At 42.0% G+C, this 25,788-nt stretch overlaps 1 protein-coding gene across 7 annotated transcripts in view; it reads left to right on the top strand.

Moving 5' to 3' along the window:
* LOC102446807 (integrator complex subunit 6-like) overlaps positions 1-17,003 on the top strand; it is a 72,323-nt gene extending 55,320 nt beyond the window's left edge. For 2 of the 7 annotated variants that reach the window (XM_075941020.2, XM_089781825.1), the window contains 9 exons: positions 2,679-2,773; positions 3,501-3,611; positions 6,165-6,380; positions 6,834-6,957; positions 7,584-7,726; positions 8,169-8,400; positions 12,740-13,132; positions 14,600-14,693; positions 16,723-17,003. In XM_075941020.2, the coding sequence (XP_075797135.1) occupies positions 2,679-2,773; positions 3,501-3,611; positions 6,165-6,380; positions 6,834-6,957; positions 7,584-7,726; positions 8,169-8,400; positions 12,740-13,132; positions 14,600-14,693; positions 16,723-16,897 (1,583 nt within the window). In that variant the 3' untranslated portion in view covers positions 16,898-17,003. Of the gene's footprint in view, positions 1-2,678; positions 2,774-3,500; positions 3,612-6,164; positions 6,381-6,833; positions 6,958-7,583; positions 7,727-8,168; positions 8,401-12,739; positions 13,133-14,599; positions 14,694-15,990 lie in introns of all 7 variants that reach the window. The other 5 variants (XR_012906938.2, XR_012906937.2, XR_012906939.2 and 2 more) reach the window with 5 other exon arrangements.
* Positions 17,004-25,788: the final 8,785 nt, after the last annotated feature.

Raw genomic sequence — 25,788 nt, 5'->3', positions numbered from 1 at the left:
GAATTCTTATAGTATTAGCTTGCAAACAAGTGAACCTATCCTGAAGGTTGTAAGCCTTTCTTGTAAAATATTCAGTGTCCTCAGCTCCCATTATCTTCTGTGGAAACGAGGACATTCAGCACACTGTAGGTTCTGCCCCACTGTCTACTGGAGACTAGAGGAAGGCAAATTTGACATGTCTTTAAAACAAATACAATGAATAGGGTTGGCTTAAAACCTTTTGGTTGATGATAAATTTTAAACTGCTTGACAGTATCCTTTGATGAAAGGAATGATTGTTATTGAATTGTTAGGTTTCTTTACATAGAGACTGGCATACTGCCCTGACTGGGCACCATGGCAAAGTACACTTCAGAGGCTTAAAAGCTCTGGCTTGAAATCTGAGGATATAGAAATTCAGATAATTTCATACCAGTCTTAGAAAATTGTTATGAATTTTTAGCAGCTCAAAGCTTACTCCTCCCCTTATCACAGTTATGAACAAACTAATTATATTGGAACTCTTCTTGCCTTCAATTATTTTGGCTTTTATCTTAGACCAAATTATTTCACCCAGATATTGGAACTTTCTCTTGTAACCTACTCTGTTCTCTTTGAAGTCTGAGGGGATGGGAGGGATAGAGATCAACTCCTACGTACTGTCTGAAACTTGTAGCCATTTTATTTCTCATTTGGAGGGTAGGAATTATTACTCTGGCTTTCCACTCTACAATATTGGCAATCCCAAAATGCTAGGCTCTAAGTATAGACAGAATGAAGATTCTGTGGTGACTCTTAAATGTTGGTGTCAAACTCTGTTTATATTTCATACAGTCTTGTTGAAACAGCATTTTGCAGCTTTGATATCCAAACATTTAAATTTGCAAACTCTTAATATGGGTTCCCTTAACTAGCTGAGCCAATGGATATTGTAAATATTAAACATACTATTTATGAATGGGGAAGAAGTTTTCTCAGAGCTGATGGGAGTCTGCACCACGCCCTCTTCCTCAACGCCCTGCTCCCCTGCCTCCTGAAGAGGCGGGCTGTGGCTATTTAAAGGGTGCTTCCATTGCCAAGGTAGCATTGGTAGTGGCTGGGAGCCCAGAGCCCTTTTTAAATCATGGGGCAACTACCTCCCTCCCATTGGTGGCCCTGAACCTTCTTAATAGGGAGGAACTAAACCACTAATAAAATAGATCATGGGCCTGTGGTTCACACGACAATATTGATGTCACGACACTGAATGCTTTTCAGGGTTTTTTTGTCTCTTCAGTGTGTGTGTACAATAGAAACCAATAAAATATACCGTGATATCTATACTGCAGATAGCAACTTCTGATACAGTCTCTTGTTTTTGTAGCTTGCATTCCCACTGGGTTGTTGAATTCGTATAAGTGGACCATATGGTCAAGTTTATGTGAAACACCATCATATCGCTATGAAATAATTAAATACATATGAACATTAATAGACCTCTTTTTGCAATAACTAAAAAGGATTGTTTTGTATTTGCAATGAACAACAGATATCCAAGCATAGAAAGTTCACACAGGTTTAATTAGATAATACTGCCAATTATTAAATGTGCTCAGATGAAAAGGGAGCTTTAACTCTTTGGAAACATTCACCCCATTTTCTTCAGGCCAGAAAATAGAGTAATTGGAGCTGCTGTGGCAGGGGGTGGTGGTTTGATGCAGAATTAAGTTAGATTGGAAAATACCTGTAGTTAAGATGGACTTGAGTGTGAGAAGATAGAAAATATGTGAAACAAGTTCCATTTATGCACATCCCTGAGCAAGTAAAATCTGCCTCTTCAGATAGAGCCTCCTGAAAGTTCAGCAAGGAAAAAACACTTTCCCTGAAATATCATGTCTTCTTACAACCTCCTTCTGTGTCCCTGTCTCCAGTAGCCTTGCCCAATCTTCTACTCGATGTCCGTTCTCCAAGTCATCCAAACTCTCTAGCCTCCTTTCTGCCAGCATTTTTTAGAGCTGCCGAGCAAAGGTTATGAAATCTCAAATCAATAGTGTCAGGGCAGGGAATGATAATGTAGTATATGGGCTAATCCAGAGCAGCACAGGAATTTTGAGAGCTTTACCTATGCTGCAATGGCAAATGTTCGGAGATTGTGGTTACAAATTATAGCCTGTCTGGCAGCACAGCATATAAATCTGTCGTAGAGCTTGCTCCTGCTGTGAGATGCAGCCACAATTCCATATCTTTCATCTTATCATGTTAGGATTGAAGTTTTAGCATAGACTGAATGCATGAAAGCTTCTTGAAATATGAGAAATAGCCTTGATTAATGTAGATTGGTTTGAATTATTTTGGGGAATCCTTACTTGTATTGAGGAATTCTGATAAAGGACCTGAGGGAGATAAAGCTGCTCTTATGCATATCTTCTCTCCCTTCCTCCAGCTAATTATCTGTGTGCAGTATTTAAACAGTCCGGTTTACTTTGTGAATTCATGTAGGCAACATCCACTGTAAGATTTCTGTAATATTATCGGGCATGGTTTCTGGTGTCAAAACAATAGTTTGTATGGGGGATGCAAACCCTTTGAATCTAAGATTAAGAGTAGTTGTTATGGGAAAGCCCTTTGGAAAAAAACAAACAGGAAAACTGACTTATTGCAGTGATGTTCAAAAATTAGTGTTGGGGCTATGTAATCAAATCTTGTGTTCTCTATTGCAGATGACTTATTTAAGGTTCACAAACTTAAGCCAAATCTGAAGTGGCGACAGGCTTTTGACAGCTACTTAAAAACAATGCCTCCTTACTACTTACTGGTAAGTCGTCCCCCCTCCCCCTTCGTTTTTAATTGTAGAAATAATCGTGGCTGGTAACTAGAATATTATGTCCCTTTTTTCTAAAATTTTTAACACTATCTGTGAATTTTTAGTTAGTAAACCTTATATGTTTGTTTTATGTGTGTCAAGGATAGTACATTTAAAAAAAAAACCAGCAGTAAACATTTTAAGATTAATTTTAAATATCTAATAAAAAGTTTTACCAATCTGAAAATATACTTTAGATTGAATTGCTTTGTCAGAAGTGAGTATTACACTTACCTTTGTAATTTGGTAGAGGGTTTGCTGATTGCTGTTTATACTTACTAATGTGTCTGAATTCCTAGTCCTCAGGAACGTGATTCTAACAGAACTGGCCCAACAAGCCAGATGAGGGTGGGCACAGCATAAGCTTTTGTACGTAGCTTGGGCAATGCACCTCTATGTGGACTTGCATCATCCCGGCTATTCCAGTACTGAGCCTTTGAATGAAAATTGCCAGTGGTACCATATTGCATGGTGTGCTGGTAATGTGGCGTAAAGCCCACTGCAAGCTAGCTAGACCACCAAACTCATCATACGTGTTACCTAAATAGACTTGAACTCTAGTTTCCAAAAGCAAAAAGCTAGAGCACTAAACCATGTGCCCTAGTTTCCTATAATTGATCTTTTAAAAACTTTTTGAAGATTTATTCTCTTACTGTTGTGTATTTTGTTTTCCTTATAGCCATTAAAGAAAGCCCTAAGGATGATGGGAGCTCCAAATCTGATATCAGATAATTTAGATTGTGGACTTAGTTACAGTGTTATCTCTTACCTTAAAAAACTCAGCCAACAGGTAGTATTGATAAAACCTTTGCAATTAGAAGTGCATTAATTATTATTTAGTTTGTGTTCAGATTATACATAAATTAATCCCTCTGGGGTTTTCCACTGTTATATCATACTTTCTCTGTAGCTCTATGGATAAACGCCTGAGCCATTTTGGAGCCAGTCACTGTGACTTCTGTGTGTGACAGAAGGGGGTGGGAAGAAGTGGGTGTTTGTTTTTGTTTTTGTTTTTGTTTTACTTTTCTTGGTTATCTTTTTAAGTATCTGTTTGATTTCTCCTCTAAAGACTTGCCAACTACACTTCATATTTTTACTGCTAATAATCATTAGGTTTTAAATCAGTTGCTTGTTCTTAGCCATTTTAAACGGTGCCTCCGCTGGTGACTGAGGCAAAAAAGATCTATTCTGGATGTGCATTACTAAAATGTCTGTGGCTTGACCATACAGAATAGCACTCTTGTCTATAAGTTGACATTAAAAGAAAAGGTCAACATGAGGCAGGGTCATCTGATACCGTCCCCCACCCATTCAACCCCCTTATCTTCCCATCACATGGATATATATATATGAGAGAGCAGTAGAACACATCAAATCTGTATCTTCAGTTCGTTCTTGAAAGTTCAGCAGGATGAAATCATTTTACCTGTGATGTCCTGTTGGCCAGCCCTCTTCTCTGTGAGGCTCTGTATCCTCCCATATGTCCAGTAGACTGGGCTGTTATGCAACATCTTTTGGTATTCGTCTAATAGCATAAGATTATTTAGAAATAGATAATTCAAAGCCTATGGTCTATGTTGGGGAAATAATGCGGATTTAAATATAACAAAAACCCCTCCACCTCAAAAAACGCAGTTTCAAGCAGGCTTTTGATATGAGTGAACATCCATCCACTACATATAAATTCACCTGTGGATTTTTGATGAACATACATGTTCTTATGTACTTGGCATATAGGATCAAAATGGCTTGAGGTCACTATTGTGATTTTCACAGTAGGGGTGTAAAAGCCTGCTTAATCATTTAACCTGATTAAGCAGGATCCCTCGGGGGGTTGGGGTGCAGCTCCAGCCCAGTTGGGTGCTCCTGGACCTATGGGGATGCCAGTTAATCAGTTACTGGTAAGCATCACCCATTAAGGTTCCTAGTTCAAAGAAATGTACAACAGGTGACTTGGATGAAAATGTATGTGCATTTTATGTAGGGATGTGAACGACTAGTTGACTAATCGACTATCCGATAAGCAAATGCTAATCGGATAGTCGACATGCTAGTCAGCTAGTTGCCTCTCTCTCCCTCCCCCCACTGCCTCTATCAGAAAGAGGCAGCAAGGAGGGGGAAAAAGAAAAGGGTGCTTCAAAGTGGCAGCACCACGTGGAGCCCAGGGTCTGCTGCTTTGAAACGCCGCGTGCAGCTCGGGGCCCAGCTGGGCACTGCACACCCCTGCTGACCCCAGGCTCCATGTGGCGCTGCTGCTTTGAAATGCCCCGGGGAGACTAAAATCAGGCTCCCCGTGGCGTTTCAAAGCAGCAGCGCCATATGGAGATTCTGGTGATTCTGAGTCCCTAGCTGACCCTGGGCTCCATGCAGTGCTGCTGCTTTGAAACGCCACTCGGAGCACGGGGCCGGCTGGGGACTGCTTGAATTCCCCATTGGCCCTTGCTCCCTGCAGCGCTTTTGCCTTTGAAGTGTAGCAACAGCTCTGAGGCTGTTGTTGCTGCTACACTTCAAAGACGAAAGCTTATTGATTAATTGAATAGTTGATGCAATTTGCATCGACTTTGATTAGACAGTTAATCTAAATTTAACATCCCTAATTATATAGACACTGGTATAAAGAAATGTCCAAAATGTTGTGTACTTGCTTTGTCTTACATTAAGAGTTCTTCCCTAATACTGAATCGTGAGGGAACCAGCCCATAAAAAAGGAAGTTTCTTTGGGGGAACAAGTTATTACCTTGTAAATATGAAAGTGGATGCAGTTACACTCTCAGAAGTAAAAAATGCTTAATGTAAACATCTAAATAAGATCACGCCTCCAATAAAATCACACTAAATTTCTGTGTAAATAGCAGACATAATTTGGTTTTTTTTTTTTTTTTTAACTTACTAGCTTTCAGTAAGGAAGCAAATGGCATGCCATTTTTTACATTTCAATCTTATCACTAAATGTTACTTAAAATAAGTTGTCAGGCAACCCCAAAAGTTGGAAACCATTTAGTTTTTCCGGTGGTATAACGCTTATCTTTAATGTGTTCTGACTTCAACTCAGGTTTTTTTTCCTTAAACAAATTCCTCAGTGACTTCCTTTTTATGGCTGCTGGATTTTCAGCAAAACTAGCAGTGTTTGTAAATCTCTAACTCTGCAGCAGAAATGCAGTAACTTTCTGTGTTGGCATACTTTAGTTATGGTTGCCTGGAAACTGACTCTTCCTGGATATTTAATTCTCAATTTCTTGAGCAGTTGCGAGTCAAACTATAGCTCGGTTGACCTCTTAAAATAATTGAGTTTTATACTTGCACTTATTGATTGTTTCTTTAACACCATGCAATTCTGTTTTAGACAAAAATTGAATCGGAGCGGATAATAGGTTTGGTGGGTAAGAAAGTTCCACAAGAGACTGGAATTAAAGTGAAAAATCACTCCAGTGGCCTCTCCATGGTTCATAGCAGAGATTTTAAGCAGCTACTACAAGGGATCACTGGTGACTCTTCGATGAGACTGGCTGAAATGAATGTTAAAGAATTTGCTGGCTTCCATATAGGACTCTTAAACAAGGTAAACATTACATTGTGGGTATGCACGACTGCTGTCTCCTTGTGCTTGTCTCTCACATAATGCAATTATTCTTAAAAACTTCTTTCTACAGTAAAAGGAATTAAGTTACTGATATCACAGTTTAGGTATACATATGGATAAAAGTAGATAAATGTTTTTCTGCAGATGCTTTGAGGATCTGATTGAAAGTGAACAAAAGACTAATTTTCAAGTGACAGTCTTGGCAGAAAGATACATCCGATAGTTCTGGAGTTTGCATGGTTGTTAGTTTGGTGGAGCTGAGAGCGTGTTTTGTACTGGTACTGAGGCGTGTTTTGTACATAGTTGCTAACGCGATTATGTTATGTCCACCAGTGGAGAACACAAGTTTCATAAATTTTAACCTGTTAAAATCCCCCATTGTAGGTTGTCTGGTTGGCTTAATTGAAATATATATGCTTTGTTTAAAACTAGGATTTGAAGCCACAGGCATTCAGAAATGCTTACGATATTCCTCGTCGCAGTCTTCTAGATCAGCTAACTAGAATGAGAACCAATCTGCTGAAAACACACAAGCTTATCCTTGGACAGGATGAAGGTAAATAGTTACCTTTCTCTACCTACCAGTGAACATCTACACTGGGGTTATAATGAAGTAAGATGATGAGCTTGAGAGATGTTTGTCTATGCATAGTGTGCTGGCTTGCTCAGATGCTGTTCAGCATGCCTGTTGTCTTCCTGGGGAGTGGATTCAACAAAGGGACACTTCAGCTTCAATTTTGGAGAATTCTATGCTGACTTTAAATTTAAACATAGGCTTCAAGGAGAGTAGGGTTATCCAACTGCCTGTGGTAGAAAAGTGTGCATGCGTGCGTGCCTGTGCACGCACGTGCCTGACATTGGGATGGGCACACTATTTACAATTTGCCTTACAGCACCCCTCAAAGCTGGTGCTCACGGGCACTTCCCCGAGGTGGCTGATAAATGGTCAGCCCATCTTCAATGTTATAAGAAAGATTTCTCTTCACTCTTTCTATCCAAGTCCAGTAAACTGTTTGACTGCCTTATCACTCCCCATGGTACACATCCTTCATTAGTCCCATAATGGCGCATAAGAATATTTAAGAACATAAGGGTTAATGTCACCCATTTAAAATGTGTGTGCTCTTAATATCATCGTGGTTTTAAAATAGATTTAAGTAATGGCATGCTGTTCCATTGCAGACTGCCTTCATAGCGTTCCTGTTGCTCAAATGGGAAATTACCAGGAATACCTGAAGATGATGCCTTCGCCTCTTCGGGAGATTGATCCAGACCAACCAAAAAGGCTTCATACATTTGGCAATCCTTTCAAACAGGATAAGAAGGTAGGAGGAACAACATTCCTGCTTCCCCCCACCCCCCCACCAGTACTTTATATGGCAGGCTTTTTAACTTTTTCAGACAGGTCAGGTTAGAGTGGAGTTATTTCTCCATCTTTAGAACTTTCTCTAGGTACATTGTCTAAGATGCAGCATAGTTGGAGAATACAAAGGCTTGTGATGCTTTTAAGTGCTTTCCATTCCAAGCTGGGCGCAGTATTTCAAATGCAGACTTACATTAGAAACTTCTGATTGCGTTTTCAGATCGCTACAAGGCGTAGTAAAAGCTAGCTGATGAAGTGGGTTTTCCCATGAAAGCTCATGACCTAATACATTTGTTAGTCTCTAAGCTGCCAAAGGATTAGACTGATTGTTGAGTTGAGGAGAGTTACTCTGTTTATATTAGTGGAAGATCTGTTTCAAATAGAACTTGATGGTTTGTTTCCAGGGTATGATGATTGATGAAGCAGATGAATTTGTTGCTGGGCCTCAGAACAAAATTAAGCGTCCAGGAGAACCCAACACTCCAGCATCACTAAAGAGAAGACGCAGTATGTCACCACTGTTGAGAAGACCACAATCACCGCCTGTTATAACTAATCACGTTGGCGGGAAAGGACCACCCTCTGCTTCAGGATCACTGTCTTCTCCTAACCTCAAAGCCATCCCAGCTCACAAAGGTATGCTAAACGGCAGTTCAGAATGCTGCCACTTTGGTTACACGTGTAAGTGTCAGTTCAGGAAACTTACTTAAATAAGTTTGAGAGAGTTATATTGTCATTTTTATAAGTGTTTTAATTTCAGTAAGAAGATTGTAGTTTCTTCGACAGAGTGTTCATAATCGATTCCAGTCGGTTGTCATGTGCACGTTTTTCTCCTACCAGCGCTGTAGCTAGCTGTGGAGTCCCCTGAAGTGGTGCTTTCGTGGCACTTCATATATGACTCCACCAACCTGACCAGTGATGGCTGTTGGAACTGTGATGGCTTGCGTAGCAAGGTCTCCTTTCCCTAGCCTTTCAGTTACTGTCGTTAACATTAGTTATAATTTTAGTTGGTGTAATACATCTGTTAGCTATTGGGAGTGGGGAATTTCCCCTTCTACATATTCTCCCTTGGGAGCTCGGAGCATATCTTGCAAATAGTGTTCCCTGCAATATGTGCACTTGTGCAGCCACTTGAGAGAGACTCAGATGCCACCCAGCTGATTACAAGGATCTCCACAGCTTGTTTTTTTGTTTCTGTTGGTGGTGCACATTGCACATGAGAACATTTATTCTGCACACATGGAAAAAAATCTGCATATAAAAGATTACAAGGAGCATTACTTGCAAGTCCTGTTTTAAGCCTATGCCAACTGGCGACCCCTCACAATGCTTTTCTCAAGTGTCTGGAGGAGGTGCATCAGGCAGACAGGAGAAGAATTTGTGAAGAGTTTTGTGCAAGAACAAAAAGGGAGCATGACTTCCATTTGAAGCAGCTCCTTATGGGGATGATTCTAAGACAGCAAGATGCCTCAGCATGGCAAGTCCTGGCACTGACGTGGCAGAACCAGCACCATGGAAGTAATTTGGGCAAAAAGTTCCCACCTGGTTCTAGCACGTGGCCTATTCCCAGACTCCACAGAGACAGCACCAGAAGCAAGGAGAAAGTGGATCTGCAACTCAAAGAACCACTCTGTTGGAGGCAGCAAGTGGGGTATGTCCCAAGGAGGAGTGTCCAGTGCCAAGACTTAAGGAGTCGGCACCATCGGTATCAGCCTGGTAAGGGGGAGCCATTGAGTTCAGTGCCATTGGACTCCCTGTCCCAGGTATTAAGAAGGTGGAGCTGCCTTCCACCCCAGACACCTTTTGAGTCCACAGGGCACTGTTTTCTAGCTCTACTCTGCACTGCCTTGGCCGTTGTGGTCCCTGTCCTCATCTTTGGAATTTGGGCTTGGAGGCAGGGTCTAGATACAGGGAGTGCAGCAGGCTTCAGTCAGCTCATAGAAGACCCAATGTTGGTGAATAAAAAGGAGGGGTCAGGTTAACAAGGCCCTGCACCTAAGTCTAAGGTGTCCAAGCTCCTAGATTTGTTTGGGCAGACTAGGGGGGTTGCAATTCAGTATTGTCAACCAACCAGCAAACTACGGCCTTTGGGCAGCATCTGACTGTCAGCTGTTTTAATAAGGTCCATAAGCTTCTGCTGGGGAGCGATATTTGGGGCTTAATCTGCACCCTGTGGCTCCCAGAAGCAGGAGCCAGCTGGAAGGGGGACATGCCACTGCCTCAGGGAACTACTTAAGGAGGTGAAGGCCAACCAAAGACTGTGCCCCTCAGCCTCAGTCTAGAGCCCTCTCCCACCTCTGAACCCCAGTTCCAGCCCAGAGCTCCCGTCTGCATGCCAAATCTCGCATTGTGAGCCCCAGCCAGAGCCCTCACCATCTCCTGTATCCCACCCCAATTTCGTGATCATTCATGGCCCTCCATACAATTTCCATATCCCAGTGTGGCCCTCTGGCCAAAAAGTTTGCCCACCTCTGAGAGAACTTTAATTCCTGGAACTCCACTGGCACCAGCTCCTTAAATTTAAGCATGGAGTTCCTGAGAGAAGCGTGGAGCCATCATTGAGAGGGCAAGGCAGTGGCACAGATCTCTTTCCAAGTTTCATTGGATGCTGCAGACTTGACAGCGTGCACCTTGGCCTCAGGAACCACCGTGAGATGTTGCTCATGGCTCCAGGCCTCAGGCTTCCTCCCAAGATATAACAGATCCTACAGGGCCTATCCTTTGGCTCCATAGCTTAATGGACTCTCAGGCCACTATGAACTCGCTGGGCAAGCACACCCCAGCAACCCAATGCAAATGTTTTAAGCCATAGCAGCAGCACTCCTGTTCCCCTGTAAAAAAAAGACTTTTATAGGAGGGTCAGGAACGGGAGGCGTAAGCCTTTCGATCCACGACCTTGGCAGGTCCAGGGCCTGACCAACTATCCTCAGGTTCAAATCAGGCCTTTTGAAGGTACATGCAAATAACTGGATCGCTGGGTTTCTTTACATGGTAAAATTGGGGCATTCTTACCAATTCTGCTCTTTCCTTATCTCCCCACCCTTTGCCGTCTCTCTTCAGGGACCCTTCTCGTGAGCAACTCCTTGTATAAGAGGTGCACACGTTGCTTGCCACAGGAGCGATGGAGGAGGTTCCTCAGGATCTAAGTGGAAAAGGATTCTACTCCCACTATTTTCTAAGCCCCAAAGGTGGGGGGAGGTCACAGACCCTACCACCACTGCAAGAGACTGTATGAGACTACATGGCTTCTTGCATGTTCATGGTGCAGCATACCAGCATGTGAATTGGATCTCTCCAGGCGTGGTTCATGTGAACCTTTCACCCAGGACATGACAGTCTGGATTCAGTCATTGCCATACGGGCACAGGTCCTCCAGACCCTCAACTGGTGGCTGAATCAGCAGGAGGTGTGCAGAGAAGTCCCCTTTCACAGGCCGCAGCCTTCTCTGTCACTGGTAATGGGCATGTCAGTGCTGGGTTGGAGCACCATCCCCAGCAACCGGCAAACTCAGGGCCTCTAGTCCCAGGATGAACTTTCAGCTCCGCTCCTTTGATGTTGATAAGAAGTGAAAGTGGTCTGGCTAGCATGCAGGGTCAGTGCATGAGAGTCACGATGGACAGCACAACCGGCAGGGCCTGTTCCTCTCCCCAGTAGTAGGAAGCCTTTCAGCTGGGGCAGTTTTGCATAGCCCACTCCATTTCCAGGATCTCAGAGTGAGCTGTCGGACTACCTCAAAGTCCTTCCACAACCATGAGTGGTCTGTCCAGTCAGATGTCATTCTCACCATCTGTCAGAGGTGGGGAACTCCCCACATCGATCTCATCACCCCTCCGGCTCCATCACAAATGCCTTCCTGCTGTCTTTGTTGGAACACCTGCTTGTATGCATTCCTGCCATTTTTGCTTGTGCACAAGATCCTGCTCAAGATCTACAGGGACAAGGCAGCAATCCATATTCATAGCACCAGTGTGGCCATGCTGGCACTGCAGCACCCTGCTCATGGAGCTGTTAGTGGAGGCCCCAGTTACTTTGCATCGCTCCTGTATCTGATCACCTAGGACCACAGCTGCTTTTGTCACCCTAGCTGCCAGTGTCCATCTGATGGCCTGGAAGCTTCATGGAGTTCACGTACTTTCAGCAGGCAAAGGAGGCTCTGTTCTGTTGGAGGAATCTAGGCTGGGCAAGGGTGGCCAATCTAAATCTGAGAGAGAGCTGGAATTTACCAATGCACGTTACCAAAGAGCAACAGTTATGTCACCAGCCCATATCACCTCCCCATCACCACTCTCAGCCCATCCCGCCCACTGGCAGCCCCACCGATCAGTGCCTCCTCCTCCTTTTCCTCCTGCCCACTGGGATCAGTTCTTTCTCAGTGGGAGACACTGGAGGCGGGGAAGCATGGGTGTGACAGGCTCAGTGGAGAGGGTAGGAAGTGGCAGGATCCTAGGGGGAAAGGGTGGAGGGGGACAGTGCCTAGGGCAGAGCTGGGGGTTGAACTGTGAGCACCCTCCAGCCCAGTGGAAAGTTGGCACCTGTAGCTCCAGCCCTGGATTGGTACCTATGTAAGGAGCTGCATATTAACTTCTGAAGAGCCACAGGGCCACATTCCTACCATTCAAGCAGAAAGGTCTGGCTGCTTCTCCCATCAAGGTCCACCTGGCAGCTAGCTTGCCTTTTCACCCTGGAGCTGATGGGCCCTGCATCTTTGCCAATCCTGTGGTTGTCCTGCTTCCTCAAGGTCCTGGGGCATATGTACCCACAGGTTTGGCAGTCAGTCCTTACATATGACCTTGTCTTGATTCTTTCCAAATTAATGGGGCCTCCCTTTAAACTTCTTAAAAGTATTGTTGGGACCGTGCTGCACTGGGAGGGAAATAAGAGATCATTTCCATTTCTTGTTTAAAAGTTATCTACAGGAGTCTGCATTTAAATGATAGACTTATGGACTGATTATGATGTATAATTTAACTTACAGATGCCAACAGCAATGTAGTTCAAGATGGTAATGGAGAGAAAAAGGCTGAAAACTGTCAGTCCCTAGACAAACTAATTGATGGATTGTCTACGCAAATGGTTCCATCCGTCCCTGCTGCTCTGGTAGATGATGATCTGCTACCGAATGACTTGGATGCTTTACCTGATGAATTCAATTGCTTAAGTGAAGATGGATTGGATCATAAAGCTGCTACCAATGCACTTGTTAGAGGACCTCTAAATTACAGTGGGCCTGTTGATGACCAAAAAATAGTGGTAGAATCCACTTCTGGGACTGTGCCAAACTCATTACAAATAACACATTCTATGTTAGAAGGAAACAATGCTGATATCAAAATAAAAGTGATGAAGGAGGTTCGCAAGCCTGGAAGAAGTAAGTATCAGCTGTCTATCTTGGGAAGGACTACTTTTAAAATAAAATTAATTACTTTAGATTACAAATTTATACCTTGAGGCTATGTCTATACTGCAGGCTTCTTGCGCAAGAACTGTTTTGCTCAAGAGTTCTTGTGCAAAAGATCTTCCACAAGAGTGCGTCCACACTGCCATGTGCGTTTGTGCAAGAGCGTCCATGGCATTGTGGACACTCTCTTGTGCAAGAAAGTGCTGGTGGCCATTTTAGCCATAGGGCTTTCTTGCACAGGAAATTCATGTTGCCTGTCTACCTTGCCTTCTTGTGGAAGAGACTCCCCCGCTGACCCTGGGTTCTGTGCGGTACTGCTGCTTTGAAACACCACAGGGAGCCTGGCATCAAAGCCACTACTCTGCATGGAGCTCAGGGTCAGCGGGGGAGTCCCCAGCTGACCGTGGGCTCCACTGGGAGCTTTTACCTTTGAAGTGTAGCAACAGCCCTAGGGCTGTTGCTATACTTCAGAGGCAGAGGCGCCCTATTGACTAATCAAATAGCCGATGCAAAATGCATTGACTGTTCTGTTAGTCAACTAGTTAATTTCCTCAGATTTCTAGAAATGTGGTGCTGTCCTGTGAGGAAAAGCAACTCTAGCTTGTGCTTCTGATTGTGATTATGCCATCCTCGCAGGACAGAATGAGCTTCAAAACTTAGTTCTTGGAGGGAAAAACACTTGAGTAGTATATTTGAAGTTATCAGTAGACTGATCTGTATCTCGTATGATTCACATACACTCAACTCTTCCCATTTCTCAAAGATTGTAGCAGCATGCTGCTGTCGTTGACTAAGAATTAAGACTGACTTCTCCAAATTATGCTACAGAAGCTTCTAGTGATGCATTGTGAATTATGATTAATACAGTAATTAAAATACTGGGAATTTTGAGTCTGTGAAGTACTCATAAATCTGAAAAGACTAGGAGCAATGGCTTAAACCAGTCATGGTTTAGTTTGGTGGGCTGTAGAAGTCTGTTTCAATGTGACTCTGCCAGTGTACCCAGGTCCCAATTTATAAATTCCACTGCTGGTCTAGTCTTGGATCTGTTAATCCTGCCAAAATATGTAGCTTTAAAATATGACAATAGCTGGGAAAATGAGAGCTTTGCCTTTGTTTTCACTTCTGATTGAATCTAAACTATTACACAGCTCTTCCATGTGATCTTCATGCAATGGCTAAAATATCTTTAATAAACTTTGGTTAAGTGGCAAATGCTTCATAAATGGAGAACCTTCTAAAGGAAGAATCTTAAGTTGCCTCACAAACACAAATTGGTGTTCTGTCTTTAGTTTTGCATATATTTTCAGACATCCCAGAAGGGTGAAATTCTGAACTTCATTTCATCTCATGTCTGATCTTTATTGAAGCCACATTTGAAAGATTAGTTTCTTAAATCTGCACTCGTGACTGACACAACTGTTTGGATTATTTTAGATTATGAAAAAATCTTCACTCTTCTTGAGGAAGTGCAAGGACCTATGGAAATTCAGAAATATTTCATTGAATTTGCTATCAAGGAAGCAGCAAGGTTTGTATAGACTGCAAATAAATATAAAGCCCATATTCATGTTGTGTGTCAACTTTGATCATGGCAGTAAAATCAACTTTTTCAGGATTATTTAATTTTTTCTATTACAAAATATTGGTCATTTTGTGGACTTTGTTTTTAGAAAACAAGTTACTCCATAAGAAATATTTACAGATTGTCTTGATGTACCACAGTTTAGTAGTAATTTTTTAAAATGGAGAAATATGTCCTTGAAGAAACATGGTCTAAGTTTGGGCCCATCTCTAATTTAAAATATAATAAATTAAAAAATGTTATACCTATAAGAAGCACACGGGATCTTTTCTAGGGGAAAAGGCAATGCGCTGCATTTATTGCAAATACAAAATTAAAAGAGCACATGCATTCTTTCTTTCTTTCTTTCTTTCTTTCTTTCTTTCTTTCTTTCTTTCTTTCTTTCCTTTCCTTTCTTTCCCTTTCCCTTTCCCTTTCCCTTTTCCTCCTCACTGGCCAGGCAAGGCTGACTGAGCAAGGAGTTGGGGTCCCTCCTGAGACTCCTCTAAGGCTTGGCTTGCAGGACCGAATCCATATTTCCAATGGCCAGACCTCCCCTTCTTATACGTGTACATTGCTATTTGGGTCTATGGATATTGCAATGTCGTGCTTAAGAGGTGTTAATCTGTGTTCTCCAGAGTTATCTTTTGATGGCGATTGTCAAACTTCCCCCCTAGATTGAGACACAACGATGGGGAGAGGGTCATCTCTGCCTATCTCCGAGGTTGTCAATGCTGCTAATTTAATTCAGCCTCAAGACACAATGCATGTTTCCTCGTTATCTTCAAAGTTTCCACTTCTTGTTCAACTGGGCATCTGTGATGGCTTTCACACACGCTCCTCCTCCACTTACACCACACATTTGTACAGCGTTTCAGACCAGATTGATTAGTTACTAGAAGACACAACTGAGTTTGTGATGCAGACAAGGGGTAAAACTTAATTTGTAATGCTAGGAGGAAGCAAGGCCTTACAGTAAACATTATCTAATCATGAGAGAGAGAGAGAAATGGAAGCAGACAGAACTTATAAGCACGTCATTATACATGGAATCATTATGCATCATATTTATTGTCTTATAACCAATACTAATATATACACTTTTGCTACAAAATGTACAATGGATCTCTGAAGACGTAGAGAAACTCTGGAAAGGTGATTTATATGCTGAATGGGTGATTAGTGTGAAAGTCATTAATTTTTTCCTTACAAAAATACTGTATGAGCTTAAACCAACATTAAATTACTCCCCTCTCTTCCTTAGGTTTAAAAAACGGGTCTTAATACAACACTTAGAGAGAATACTAGAGGAAATAGAGTTCCGCAGTCTACCCAACAGAGTTAATCATGTCAACAGTAGATAACAGTGTACCGGCGAGACAAACACGGATCAGGGAAGTTGCTGTGCCACAGAAGAATGAAGGAAGACACGGCTGATGCGCTCACCATCTTGGCAGTCAAGTGGTTTTACTGTCAGAGTCTGAGAAGAAGCAGTGGAGCTTTAACTTTAAGAACATCAGTTGGCAGAAGCTGGGCTATAACCTTAAGGATTTGCAATGAAAGGTGTGGCTTTTTTCCTGTGGAGGGTGCTATTCGTTCAACAGGCTGAAGAAAATAACCATTGCTGCCCCTCCTGCAGGTGATGAGAATTTACTCATTTGAACATTGTCATTATAGACATTTTACGTGCTGTAGGCAGCAGGTTGCATTAAAAATGGTGCCTGTCAAATACGCACACTGTCTGCACTCTTTGGAAAGATCCTGTGTGTTCAGAAAACCTCCCAAAAACACCCATGTGGTAATGTTGCATGTTGCCACCACAGAGACAAGGGTCATGTTCCCAGGAACTGATAGCCATGCCTATAAACTTGAGTTTCAGTGTAGATTGAATAAACTGCTATTCTGTGTTAATGAAAGCTAAAGACAGCCCTGTGACTGTTACCACCTGATGGTCACTAAACAATCTACCTCAGACTCTCTTCTGTTTTGTCTACAGACATTATGAAAGTGCACCTGAGGCCTCCCAGGTCCCCGACTTCAGTTCTCTTTCATCCTGTGAAGAGGACGGAGATTCTTCAGGTGGCCTTGGCACACGCTGTGCTTTGGAAGCACTAAAAGGAAACGCTTTTAAAACGTGTATTTTAATGTTCATACAAAAGAGATTATTTTGAACAGTATTGTTACCAGATCACTAATTTGATATTTTAACTGTATAAAAAGAATTTTTGGAACACGTGTGTGTATATATAAAATAAACAATTTATTAATTTTTAAGAAGTGCACAATCTGATTGAAGAGTCTTTAACAAGAAGTGTTTTTACCAATCAGAGGAACCAACAGAAAACTAGTAACGTTTCAGCAGGTCGTTGAGCCGATATGAATTGAATGCAGATAACATGGCAACACTAACCTTAAATTCTTTTCCCCCTGAGTCACAGATCATGGAAATAGCTGCTGAATTTGTGTGTATTTCATAGCATTTTCCATTTGAAAGAGTTTTCTGTACAATCCAATTAGAATTAGTGAAACTTCTATGTGAAAAATTTGCTTATCCAAGACCTCATTTATTAAAATTAATATCTCCCTCCGTTTCATTTGTAAATGGCTGTGCTGTAAATTGAATATCAAGCTTTAAAGAACAGATCTGGACAAAAGATCGCTTTTTTCATGAAAACAAAAAAGATGGACCAAGGCAACTGCGACACCTACAGTCAGGTTTAGAGAAAAGAGATAGTAGCAATTATGGCAACAGGTGGTGACTTGTACAACAAAGAACATGCTAAATTATTGGTCATATTATAAGGTAGGAACCACACCAAACTCCAGCAATCCCATCTACAATTGTTTTGAAGGAAGGACTGAAGAAAATGAGGTCAACTTAAGTATCTGGCAATAGAAATGTACTTTGGAATCTGGCCATCCAGGCAGAATGTGAAGGAAAATGGATTTCAGCTAGCAAGGCTACACTTTGCAGCCAGCAACTCTTCCTCAAACTCCCCCAAGTCCCACCAGAAATAAGTCTTCCTCATCTTCCTCCTCACTCCAAAAGATACAAGTTTGCTACCTACCACACCCTGTCCGTTAAAACATCAACAATGAGATTCCACCAGCAACAAGCCTCCACTACAGAGTAAGATTAAAGAGACTTACCTTCGCATAGGCCCTATGATAACAGTAACCGGATGGACACGTATAAAACTGCTTTGAGCAAATGTATCTCTTAAGGATTTGTTATGAAAGGTTGTCTGTCTTCATGCTAGGATTTCAGTGCCTGTATCTTGTCCTGCTCAGAAATACAATCAAGTTCCTGGATTAAAATAACTGATTTCTAAAGCAAAATACCCATAGGGTTAGTCAGTAAGAGCATGAGCCTTACTCTCTGGCTCTTTTAATAAAACAAAGGGAAAGGCATCCAGAATGTTGCTTTATATTTGTATCCAGAATTTTATGTTTACCGTGACGAGATGGCCACATGATGCTGCTCTCTTGGCTTTTTAACATGTTCTCATATTTAGAATCTGCTGCCTGCCCAAGTGAATGATATCTTTTCTTCATTTCCAACTAGCTTAGTGAGTTGTAAGTGGCAGGCAGAGAATAATTTTTTTTTTTACATGTCACATTGATATGGGTGAAGGGTTAAAGGAGAAGAGTTCTTGGTAAAATCAGATCTAAAGTTATCCAAGAGAGATGTGCGACATAGCACCTTCAAAAATAAACCCTGCTAATGAGACTTGTAGACTAATGGTAAAGTAGGAGAAATCCATGCAGCCAGGCATCCAAAATACACATGGCCTCAGCTTGGTCATGAAAGTGAATGTAACTCTAAGGCAACCAGCTATGAATGCCAGAGTGTTTGGAGAAATAAAAGGCAGTGCTTGCATAGAAGTCCAATTTGCCTGGTATCAGCTATGAGGGTCTTACAATGTGTGGGGAAAAGATTAGTGGAACAACTAAAGAAGAATCATCAAATACTAGAACTGAAAGGAACCTCGAGAGGTCAAGTCCAGTCCTCTGCCCTCATGACAGGACCAAGCACCATCTTAGATTATCCCTGACAGATGCCTGTCTAAGCTGCTCTTAAATAACTCCTGTGATGGGAGATTCCACAATCTCTCTAGGCAATTTATTTCAGTGCTTAAACACCCTGATGATTAGGAAGTTTTTCCTAATGTTAACCTAAACCTCCCTTGCTACAATTTAAGCCCATTGCTTCTTGTCCTATCATCAGAGGATAAGGAGAATAATTTTTCTCTGTTGTCCTGGAAACACCCTTTTAGGTACTTGAAAACTGCTATCATGTCTACTCTGCCTTCTCTTTTCCAAATTAAACAATCCCAATTCTTTCAGTCTTCCCTCATAGGTCAGGTTTTCTAGACCTTTAATCATTTTTGGTTGCTCTTCTCTGGATCTTCTCCATTTTCTTTACATCTTCCCTGAAATGTGGTGCCCTGAACTGGACACAATACTCAAGTTGGGGCCTACTCAGTGCAGAGTAGAGGGGAAGAATTACTTCTTGTGTCTTGCTTGCAACATTCCACTTAAATGACACCATAATGTTTGCTTTCTTTTGCAACAGCGTCACACTGTTGACTTGTATTTAGCTTGTGGTCCACTATGACCCCTGCATTACTTCCTAGACAGTCACTTCTCGTTTTGTATGTATGAAACAGATTGTTCCTTCGTACGTGGAGTACTTTGCATTTGTCCTTTATTAAACTTCATCCTATTTACCTCAGACCATATCTCCAGTTTACCCAGATCATTTTGAATTATGACCCTGTCCTCCAAAGCACTTGCAACCCCTCCCAGCTTTGTATCATCCACAGATGTTATAAGTGTAATCTCTATGACATTATCTAAGCCATTGATGAAGATATTTAATACAATTGGTCCCAAAACTGGTCCCTGTGGAACTCCACTTGTTATGTCTGTCCAGCGTGACTATGAACCATTGATAATTACTCTGAGAGAACAGTTATCCAACCTATTATGCACCCACCTTAGAGTAGCTCCATCTATATGGTATTTCCCTAGTTTATTGATAAGAAGGTCATGTGAGACTAGTAAAGCATTTTATGCAAAGTCTGGGTAACATCTACCACTTCTCCCTTACCCAAAAGGCTTGTTATGCTAGCAAAGAAAACTGTCAGGTTGGATTAACGTGATTTGTTCTTGACAAATCCATGTTGTTACCCATCACCTTCTTATCTTCCGTATGGTTGCAAATGGATTCCTTAATTATTTGCTCCATTATCTTTACTAGCACAGAAGTTAAGATGACTGGTCTGTAGTTTCCTGGATTGTCCTTATTTCCCTTTTTATAGATGGTCTCTATATTTGCCTTTTTCCTGTTTTCTGAAATCTCTACTGACTTCCTTGACTTTTTAAAGATGGCTAATGGCTCCGATACCTCCTCAATCAGCTCCTTAAGTATTCTAGGATGTATTTCATCAGACCCTGGTGATTTGAAGAAATGATGTTGCAGAGTACAGAAAGTAGATCCACAAGACAAGTAAGACCACTAGAAAAGTAATACTTGGCTCAGGCCAGTCATTACGAGTACACGTCCCCAAAAGCAGCAGCTGCATCCTTAGAGAAACCAGTAACTTGTTTGCCTATTTGGGTAGTCTTCATGCAACATTATGAGAGCCCCAAAGAAGGAATCTGGATTCTGCCCAGGATTGCTAACCTTATATGCAGTAAAGAAATGGAATTCTGAAACCCACAAGTGCTTCCTTGTTGGCAACTTGTGGCGTTTTGGTGGTTGTGTTTTTGTGTGTGTGAGTCCTTTGCTAGGTGGTTGCACAGTTAAAGTGAAATGTATTGGGGAAATATGAAAGTTCTGATAACCTTGCCACATTGTTAAAAACAAATACCTTGAAATATGTTATGCAGTCTGGCCAGATTTTGCATGTATTGCTTACAGTTTCTAAGTGTTAAGTATATCAATGGGCTGTTAAGTGTTTTGGAGCTTGCTTTTCTGCATGTATCTTTTTTTCATTCCTAGACTTTTGGCTTTAATATGCGCACTCAGTGGTACATGAACATGTTTTCATCCTTTAGCTCCTACAGTTTTCCCCCCCATGGAGACAGACAAACAGTTCTGTCACTAGGGACAAAGCATCTATGGCTGATACTCACCCATGACTGTGGTTTGTAATTTGGGCACTTACAGAGAAACTTAACAAGCACGCTACACATTTGTAAAATTAGAATTTACCTGTGCCCAAATGGTATTTTCAAATGCCCATAACTGTTAAAAGCATATTAAACCTAGCAAAGATCTTATTCCTCACCTGAGGGATCCTATATGCATGTTTAGCACGAAACTATCAAAAGTCTAGCTTATCTGCGTTTTGAAGCAGTGAGATGGAAACTGCATTCCTCCCTTCCCCCACCCTCATAAAATCTTAAAGAAAAAAAGACTGACATTTAATACATAATTACCTGGAAAGCTTCAGTTCAGAAGAGCCCACAAGGAGTCCGGTGGCACTTCAAAGACTATCAAATTTATTAGGGTATTCGAACATAAGCTTTTGTCAGCTACAACTCACTTCCTCAGATGCTGAAGAGAAAAAGAAACAAAGAACAAGGGGGAAAAAAACAGATACAGAGATAGGACCATGACATCAATGCTAATTAAATCAGAATGGATGGATGTGGCTCATCTCCAATAGCGATGAGAAGATGAGAGTACCTGACTGGGAAATTACCTATTGTATTGTGAGAACCACTCCATGTGTATGTTTAGACCTTGGTTCAGAGCATCAAAGACTCTTCAAAGTTATAAACATGAAAATCCATGGACACCAATTGGTAGATTTAACTAGGATTTGCTACCAATCAGCACAATGGCAACACCTTAGGGAAATGTGTTTTTTGCAAAGAGAAAGTCCTTTTTGTAGCCAGCCAGCCCAATTCTTCTGAGCACAGCATACCAAACACCATGCAAGAGGAAGACCTGGAGATAGAAACAGAAAAGAGGAGTGTAGGCTGGCTTTATAAAAGGAGGGAGTGGATGGGTATATTCAGCTCCCTGATCTAGAGCAAGTCTTACTCAGTGCCTGAAAGCAACGACTTCATTGTAACTGAAATGGAGAAAAGCGGCTTTTTTGTCTTACATCATTGTCCCTATGACCAGGTGTTAGGGGGAGCTTTGAGCCTGAATCCACTTGGTTGCCTTGTATAATGTTATTACCCCCTGTCCTCCTTTGTAGTAAAAGGATGTGATATTCCAAACATTTTTAGATTATCAATGTTGCCTTGATAAAGGCCAACCAAAGAGCAAGTGCAATTGTTAATGGAAAAATGACTCTTCCCATTGGACTGCTTGCCCAATCATATCTCAGTTTTACTCTTTTCCACTAAAATGAGACCATTTTGTTTTGTTTTTACCATGAAACTTTCCACAGATAGTCCTTGTCTGATATTACTTCCTCTTCATAGCAGGTACAGTACTGCGGGTACAGTAAAACTGTCAGGAAAAGCAGCTGTGTTAAAGTTTTTTCCACACTCGGGCATTTTTAGCATGTTCTTTAAAAATAAAACATGCCAGCTAATTCTTGGACCTAAATGTACGGATGTGATGCCTGCAGCAGCGGATAGTGTGAAAAAGGAATGTGTTCAGAACAGAGTTTTCATGAACCTGTTAATGCTACATAGTTATAACTTTGTTTTGAGACAGCTGGCTAAGGCACAAGATGGTTGTAGTGTCCCAATACTTCACAGTCAGTTGGGACCGTCCTGCGATCTTATCAGGAGAGGTGACCTAGAGTAAATTTAACACAATAAACCTGTCTGTGATGCACTAAGAAATAGACTGTTGGGAACTGGTTATAAAATAGAGATGTAAAATCCCGTTTGATCAGTTAACTGATTAAGTGGGAGCCCAAGTGGGGGACTGTTCCAGCCCAGCTGGAACATCCACCAGCAGTACTGCGGCCTAGAGAGTTGTTTCCTACTTTTGTACTTGGGCATTTGATTTTTCCTTCTCACATTACTTTGTCTTTATTGGATTTCATCTTGTTGATGTCAGACCCATGCTCCAGCTTATCAGGATCATAACAACCACTGTTGAGAGAGTGTGAGCTGGAACAGCTTTCCCCCGATCCATTTGCTTCATCACTGCTACGTTGATGGTCATTAGAGGTTGAATGGCAGCGGTGGGTAACCTGCGGCTCAACAGCTGCATGTGACTCATCGAGGTTCTAGATGTGGCCCACAAGATATTTTGTTTTGCATTGCCCACGTGCAGGGTTGCCAGATTCCACTAGTTTCAATACGTGTTGGGTTTTTTCCCCTAGCGATGTTACTTGCTGACACGCATGTAAACCAAGAGCATGTGAAGTGAGGTGCGTGCTGATTTTGCATAACGTCTGTAAGAAACATACGCTCTTTCTGCATTCAATCGAAGTGCTGCTATGCTTCAGTCACCACCCCACAAATTCTAGGTACGCAAGTGCAGTTAGCAAAACTACCCTATGCCAGGAAATCACCTTGGTTACAACCATGTTGCAACCCACTGAGAGGAAGGAGGGACACTCATGTGGCCCACTCACTAGCCTAGTTTGCCATTGCAGCTGTATAGAGCTGGTGGCCTCAGATTTTCCTAACAGGGATTCTGTCATGGAACTGTCCAAATGACTTTATGCCAAGAGGACATATAGCTACGGGAGCTGCCTGTTGGAGGCTGGAGCTGGTGTTTGGTCAGATTTATGAAAATGTCTTTCTCCTCTGTAGTGGTTTACAATGTCTGATGGTAACAGTAAAGTTTTGGGTGGCTGTTTGTGTTTACACTGGTCTCAGACTATGTGGTGTGTGATTAGGTCAGGGGTGTCCAAGCTTTTTTCAAAGAGGGCCAGATTTGATGAAGTGAACATGCGTGAGGGCCGACCATTTTGCCTGACATTCTTTGAACCATTAAAATTAAATGCAAATTAACTATTTTATGCAAAGTTTATTGCAAACGGCATACTTTTCATTTCGTCACATGGATGACAAATCTAAACAGGTGTTAAATCACTCTGCCTTTCATATCTGAAGGCCAGATGAAAAAAAAATCCAGGGAGCTGAAATATGTCAGGAACATTGTAAAGTACATTACATATTATTGGTAATAAAGGTTGTCAACTTTTAAGTTAAAAAAATATGAACAGGAACATAACACCAAGTATACGTGTTGTGTCCAAATATATTTATAACTGATTTAGACCAACTGACGTTAAATGAGATTTTACAATGTATTCATCTCAATACATATGGATTCGTTGGGGGCCATAAAAGATAGATATTGCCAAATTACCTGTGGGGCCGTATTAAACTGGAACACGGGCCGCAGTTGGCCCGCGGGCCGGACTTTGGACATGCCTGGATTAGGTTAATTAGTATTCATGATGATATTCAACTGCCTTCTGACGTGTGCTACGCTGTTAGTTGTTATAGTGGAGGGCATAGGGATGAGAATGTATTTAGAAAGGCTTTTAAAAAAAAAGACAAGATTAAAAAGCGATGAAAATGTTTTGCTACTTGTGAGTGTTACTGTGCAGCTGCACTGTAATATGATTCCTGCCATGAAAAATCAAACAGGTTCTTCACAAGCTATTTTCCAAGTTTTGCAGCATGTTACATTTCTCAGTGCACAGCTGACACATTAATTGTTTTCTTTAATTTTTAAAGTGACTTGTCCTACTGCAGCCTAGCTCTCGAGTTGTTTGTGGAATAATGGGTGGAAGGCAAATTGTCCAGTTCTGCTAATACATGACTCTTCCAAAAGGAGATGGTAGGCAGGTCAGTGTTGGCCTTGCAGCAGACATACTGTTTGGCTGATGCACCTGGAAACTTATTCTGAAGTTACACTTATCTAGTGAGCAATAATGAAAATCTGTCTGGACTGGGTTGCTTTTTGCTTCTTGCACAGGATTATCCCTCGCCTCAGAGCTGGCCTTAAAGGGGGTGCTTTGTGTTGCCAGGCAGGAAAATGGATCCCATTATAACACCTAATTCCGTCCTCATTGGAAATAGTGGTGCAGCATTCACAGCCCCTGATGGCCTTTGTTTCCCCAGCCAACTGATTGGTGATAACAGGTGCCCCTGCCTATAGACTCTTTGCTGTACTGTTGTGGGGTTTTGTGCAGTGGTAGCTGTGGCAGGGGGCGATCACAGAAGTCCCTTTTGGATTGTTTGTCAGTGTGTTTATTGTGCCACTGAGGCCCGCTGCCTTGCTCTATGGCGCTCCCCACCACTGTCCTGCTGGGACAGATCCTTTGGCCTCCCCAGAACAGAGTTGGGGTAACCGCCTCTTTACAGAGCAATGCAGACACTGAGTCACTTCAGCTCTGACTGGACGCAGTTCTAGGGCTCAGTACCCAGGAACCCAACCCCCAAATGGTACCAAAACTCTCAAAATAAATCCATCTTTTACCTAGTGAAAGCTCATCAGCTAAGCCCCCTTTATCAATGGAAGAGACGCATAGTGGCTGCTGCCCCCCAGCTAACAGTTATTTACGCTGGGCCTCATAGACTTTAAGGTCAGAAGGGACCATTATGATCATCTAGTCTGACCCCCTGCACAGTGCAGGCCACAGAATCTCACCTACCCACTCCTGGAATAATCCTCTGACCTATATCTCAGATATTGAAGTCCTCAAATCATGGTTTGAAGACCGCAAGATACAGAGAATCCTCCAGCAAGTGATCCGTGCCCCATGCTACAGAGGAAGGCAACAGTAAACAAAAGTGTTTTTATTAAGTGTACACAGTAGGATTTAAGTGGTTGCAAGTGAAAAGAGATCAAAGTAACTAAATTAAAATGAAATGAAAATGCATAGCTAATTCAAATTCGCTAAGAAACATTGCATACAAATTCTTAGTCTAAAGAGCTGTTCTTATTTCTGGTATAATCTTCAAATCAGAGACCACCTCTTGGACTGGGTGCTGCAAACCTCTTTGCATCCTTTGAGTGTGTCAGGCCAGCCGAAGACAAAGGGCTGCTAGCTTCCCATTGCTTAGACAGACATTCCCCATGGTGGGAACCCTTTGTTTTCCATCCCCCCTTCCATGGAAA

This window comes from Pelodiscus sinensis, chromosome 13 (genome assembly GCF_052426305.1).
Source record: "Pelodiscus sinensis isolate ZL-2025 chromosome 13, ASM5242630v1, whole genome shotgun sequence".
Classification (NCBI taxonomy): domain Eukaryota; kingdom Metazoa; phylum Chordata; order Testudines; family Trionychidae; genus Pelodiscus; species Pelodiscus sinensis.
Note: the sequence above shows the minus strand (reverse complement) of the source record. Positions and strands in the feature narration are given on the sequence as shown.